This window comes from Sus scrofa, chromosome 7, assembly GCF_054392235.1.
Source record: "Sus scrofa isolate SSC_HxYL_T2T_F1_AM1 chromosome 7, Sscrofa_HxYL_maternal_Yorkshire_Landrace_v2.0, whole genome shotgun sequence".
In the NCBI taxonomy this organism is placed as follows: Eukaryota; Metazoa; Chordata; class Mammalia; order Artiodactyla; family Suidae; genus Sus; species Sus scrofa.
Window position 1 is genome coordinate 21,957,617 of NC_139389.1, and position 5,940 is coordinate 21,963,556.

A 5,940-nucleotide genomic window follows, 5' to 3' on the forward strand; every position below is an offset into this window, starting at 1 on the left:
GTGCATGTACACATCTGTGCATGTAATAACATATTAACATAAATGTCATTTCAAGCCAAATACAAACCATAATGTAATATGCTGTGAAGGAGTATGAGGAGAAATAATTTTGGGGCATATAAGAGGCTCTCTTCAAGACAGGGAGTCAATCCATAGAGAGGTTGATTTCATGTTAAAAATAGCATATTGTGGCCCTATATGCTCCCTCTAAGCACATTAAAACAAGAAGAGTTGTCACTGCTATATACTAATAAAGAAACTTTCCAAAGAGAATCTTGCAGGTATATTTTACATCTTCAAATATTTGAAATAGGGTCTTAAAATACTTGGTAAACACTATTTGTGACTTGCTAGCACAGAATCAGCAGTGGGCTCCTGAAAAAGGCTTTGACACCTGACAGTGACATCCCATCAATCATGAGAAGCCCCAATAACCTACTCATTGCAAATGCTGAGGATCCTTCAGACACCATATTCACAGGTATAACAACTGAAGGGCCTCACTCTCAAATCAATACAATGGAGATTCAAAAACAATAGAAAAAAAATCAATGAATCCAAGAACTGATTCTTTGAAAGGGTAAACAAAATTGACAAACCTCTGGCCAGACTCACCAAAAAGAAGAGAGAGAGAATTCAAATAAAATAAGAAGCGAAAAGAGAACAATCTCAATGGATACTGCAGGTATACATAAACAAACAAACTAACTAACTAACAAAAAACATAAGAATACTATGAGCAGTTCTATGTCTACCAATTTGACAACCTACAAGAAATGGACAAATTTCTAGAGACATACAGCCCATCAAAACTGAATCAAGAAGAAATAGATCATTTGAACAGACTGATCACTAGAAATGAAATTGAATATGTAATAAAAAAATTAAATCCACTCCCTATAAACAAAGTTCAGGACCAGACAGTTTCACAGGCAAATTCCACCAAGTGTTCAAAGAAGAACTTAAACTCATACTTCTTAAGTTTTTCCACAGGGGTGAACAAGAAGGAACACTCCCAAAGACTATCTATGAAGCCATCATCATCCTAATAACAAAACCAGACAAAGATACTACCAAAAAAGAAAATTATAGGCCAAAAGCTTTGATGATTACAAATGCAAAAATCCTCAACAAAATTTTAGCCAACAAGACAGATACAACAAAATATAAAAAAGATCATACACCACAAACAAGTGGGAGTCATCCCAAGTTCACAAGGATGGCTCAACATACAGAGATCAATCAGCATCATACAGCACATTAAAAAAAGAAAAGTCAAAAACCACATGATCATCTCAACAGCTGCAGAAAAAGCATTGGACAAAATCCAGTATCCATTAATGATAAAAAAAAATCTAACCAAAATGGGTAGAGAGGGAATATAGCTTAAGATAATAAAAGCCATTTTCGACAAACCCACAGCCAATATAATACTCAACAGAGAAAAGCTCAAATCTTTCACGCTAAAATCTGGACTAAGACAACGATGCCCACTCTCACCACTTTTATTCAACATAGTATTGGAAGTCCCAGCCACAGCAATCAGCCAAACAAACGAAATAAAATGGATCCAAATTGGAAGACAAGAGGTAAAATTGTCACTCTATGCAGATGACATGATATATAGAGAGAACCCTAAGGAATCCATAGAAAAACTTCTTGAACTATTTGCAGAATGACAAATTCTGCAAAGTGGCAGATACAAGACTAACATTCAGAAATCAGTTACATTTCTATATACTAACAATGAAATATTAGAAAAAGAATATAAAAATAAAATACCTTTTAAAATCACACCCCAAAAAATTAAATTCCTAGGAATAAACCTGACCAAGGAGGTGAAAGGCTTATATGAGAACTATAAAACATTAATCAAGGAAATTAAAGAGGATTCAAAGAAATGGAAAGATATTCCATGCTCCTGGATTGGAAGAATTAATATCGTAAAAATGGCCACACTACCAAAAGCAATCTACAGATTCAATGTGATCCCTATCAAATTACCCAGGACACTTTTCACAGAACTAGAACAAACAACCCAAAAGTGTACATGGAACCATAAAAGACCCAGAATTGCCAGAGCAATCCTGAGGAACAAAAACCATGCAGGAGGAATAATTCTCCCAGACTTCAGACAATATTACAAAACTACAGTAATCAAGACAGTGTGGTACCGGTACAAAAACAGACATACAGACCAATGGAACAGAATAGAGAACCCAGAAATAAACCTGGACACCTATGGTCAATTAATCTTCAAGCAAGGAGGCAAGAATATAAAATGAGGAAGAGACAGTCTTTTCAGCAAGTGGTTCTGGGAAAACTGGACAACAACCACATGTAAATCAATGAAACCAGAATACATCCTCACACCATGCACAAAAAAAAAATGGCTTACAGACTTAAATGTAAGACAAGACACCACAAAACTCTTAGAAGAGAACACAGGCAAAACATTCTCTGACATCAACCATACAAATGTTTCCTTAGATCAGTCTCCCATGGCAGGAGAAATAAAAACAAAAATAAACCAATGAGACCTAATCAAACTGACAAGCTTTTGCAAAGCAAAGGAAACCATAAAAAAAAAAAGACAAAAAGACAACCTATAGAATGGGAGAAAATAGTTTCAAACGATGCAACCAACAGGGCTTAGTCTCCAAAATATACAAACAACACATACAACTCAATGGCAAAAAAAACAAACAATCCAATTGAAAAATGGGCAGAAGATCTATATAGACATTTGTCCAAAGACATATGGGTGGCCAACAGGGACATGAAAAATCGCTCAACATCACTAATTATTAGAGAAATGCAAATCAAATTACAGTGAAGTACCACCTCACACTGGTTAAAATGGCCATCAGTAATAAGTCTACAAATGGACTTCCCATTATAACTCAGTGGAAATGAATCTGATTAATATCCATGAAGACAGGAGTTTGATCCATGGCCTCGCTCAGTGGGTCAGGGATCTGGTATTGCCATGAGCTGTTGCAGATGCAGCTCAGATCCCACATTGCTGTGGCTGTGGCACAGGCTGGCAGCTGTAGCTCCAATTCGACCCCTAGCCTGGGAACTTCTATATGCCTCACAGGTGCAGTCCTAAAAAAAAAGCAGAAAAAAAAGTCCACAAATAACAAATGCTGGAGAGGGTGTGGAGAAAAGGGAACCCTCCTACACTATTGGTGGAAATGTAAATTGCTACAACCGCTATGGAAAACAGTATGATGATATCACTGAGAACTAAATATAGGCATACCATATGATCCAGAAATCCCACTCCTGGGCATATATACAGAGAAAACTTTCATTCAGAGAGATACATGCACCCCTATGTTCACGGCAGCACTATTCACATTAGCAAAGATATGGAAACAACCTAAATGTCCATTGACAGACAAATGGATTAAAAAAATGTGGTACGTTTACAAATGGAATACTACTCAGCCTTAAAAAAAAACCAAAATAATACCATATGCAGCAACATGCATGCAACTAGAGATTCTCCTACTAAGTCAAGTCAGAAAGAAAAAGACAAATACCATATGATATGACTTATATGTGGAAACTGATATACAGCACAGATGAACCTATCTACAGAACAGAAACAGACTCAGAGATAAGGAGAGCAGATTTCTGGTTGCCAAGGGGTAGGGGGAGGGAGTGGATAGACTGGGATTCGAGGGTAAATACAAGCTATTGCATGTGGACTGGATAACCAATGAGGTCCTGCTGCATAGCACTGGTAACTGTAACCAATCACTTGTGAAAGAACATAACATAAGATAATATGAAAAAAACAATGCATACGTATAACTGGGTCACTTTGCTGACATTGACAGAACACTGTAAAACAAGTATAATAAAAATCAACATAATGATAATAATAAATATAGTTCGCTGGTGACCTAATGGTTTAGGATTTGGCTTCATCATGGCTGTGGCTCAGAACTGATCCATGTTTCAGGAACTTCCACATACAGCCAGTGTGGCCAAAATAATATCAACAATAATAATAACAATAAAAATAAGAGTAAATATAAATCAGATGTTGGAGGGGGAAGTGAATCAGCATCTCTGGGAATTGGAATGAAGCCATGAACTCAGATGGTCAACAATCACTTTTGAAAGAGAACTGAGGTAAAGAAATTCCCTTCAGAGTCTCCAGGGAAATTTTAGATGAAACATGGGGGACACAAATATCTAGAGTGCTGACATTCAAAATGCTTCCATTAAATTGTGTTCCTCAACCCATCATCTAGAGGCAGAATCGTTCCAAAGCACCCTCCTCATTGCTCCCTTCACTTCCTTGTTGCGCAGTGTATATATCAGGGGATTGATCATGGGGGTAATGATGGTGTAGAAGAGAGAGATGAACTTGCCCTGATCCTGGGAGTCATTGCTGCTGGGATGAAGATATGCATAGAGGGCTGAGCCATAGAACAAGGAGACCACTGTCAGGTGGGATCCACAGGTCCCAAATGCTTTTCTCTGCCCTGCAGAAGACTTTATTCTTAAGACAGCCCTCACAATCTGACTGTAGGAGAACATGATTACTGCAACAGGTATAAAAAGAATGATGACACTGACAAAGAAGATCTCAGACTCATTCACAGTGGTGTCAACACAGGCAAGCTTGAGCAAAGGAAGGACCTCACAAAAGAAGTGGTCTAATTCATTTCTCCCACAAAGTGGTAAAAGGAAGATGAGCACTGTCTGCAATACGGAGTTGGCAAAACCAGTGATCCATGAAGCACAAGCCATCAGGGCACAGAGACAGGGGTGCATGATTACTGTGTAGTGAAGGGGCTTGCAAACAGCTGCATAGCGGTCAAGTGCCATAACTCCTAGGAGGATGCATTCTGTACCTCCCAACCCCAAAGAGATGTAGAGCTGAACCACACAACCACCAAAGGAGATGGATTTGTCTGATCCTCTGAGATTAACCAGGAGCTGGGGGACAATGCTGGTAGTATAGCACAGGTCCACAAAGCTTAGGTTGGAGAGGAAAAAGTACATAGGGCTGTGAAGATGTGGGTCCGCATGGGACAATGCAATGATAGCTGTGTTTGCTAGCAAAGTGAAGACGTAGAAGATCAAAAGAACCACAAAGAGGACCTGCTCCAGTTGAGGCCTGTCAGAGAAACCCAGCAGGATAAATCCAGTGAAAGAACTTCCATTTCTCTGTTCCATCCTGTGTTAGCACATGGTTCCTAACAAGAAAAAGCATTTAGTTATTTTGAAAGGGTACCTTGAAAAAGGGTGGGGGTATGGGAGGAAGTGAACCTATCTCGTTAAAAGACAAGACCATGGGAAAGTATAAGCAGATATTTGAAAAAAAAAGGATGTGCTTATTGGGACTGACATATCTTATCCCAATTTAGTTGTACGTTATCACAAAAACATTGATATTTTATATACGAAAAATCAACAATGGTTTTTGCATCGATCATACGTATAAAAGGACTGCTTCAGATCGAGTTTAATAGGACTTAAAAGTACTCTAAGAATATATGTACTCTTTAGAGAAACTGGGAATAAGGAGAAATAGGGAGACTGATCAGAAAGAGTAAGAAAAACAGCTCGACAAGGGGAGAGAGCCCTTAATAGGTATCTTAAATAGGTATCTCATAATCCTACACAATGGAATTTGCACAAACATCACATGTAACTGAACACAAGAAAATCTCTAAAATGCATTCGGTAATAGGATTTTATGGCCTAGAATGTACCTATACAAAGGATTAAATTACTTTCAACATATCACTAAGAGGGCTACACAGAAACATTTTAGCAGAACTGCCCATCTTCTCTCCTAATATATTTGTGAATGCTACCTTGGGCTTCTGGACGGGAGTAAAGCAGTTAAATCCTCAGGTAAAGCCTGAAAATATTACCATTCCATTAGAGTGTTTAACTATTGCCCTCAAGATA

General features: G+C 38.1%; 1 protein-coding gene across 1 annotated transcript; it reads right to left on the reverse strand.

The window, feature by feature from the left end:
• Positions 1–4,176: 4,176 nt before the first annotated feature.
• LOC100516981 (olfactory receptor 2B8-like) lies at positions 4,177–5,199 on the reverse strand. Its single transcript, XM_084967737.1, has one exon. The coding sequence runs from the start codon at positions 5,197–5,199 to the stop codon at positions 4,261–4,263; it is 939 nt and encodes a 312-aa protein (XP_084823863.1). The 3' UTR covers positions 4,177–4,260.
• Positions 5,200–5,940: the final 741 nt, after the last annotated feature.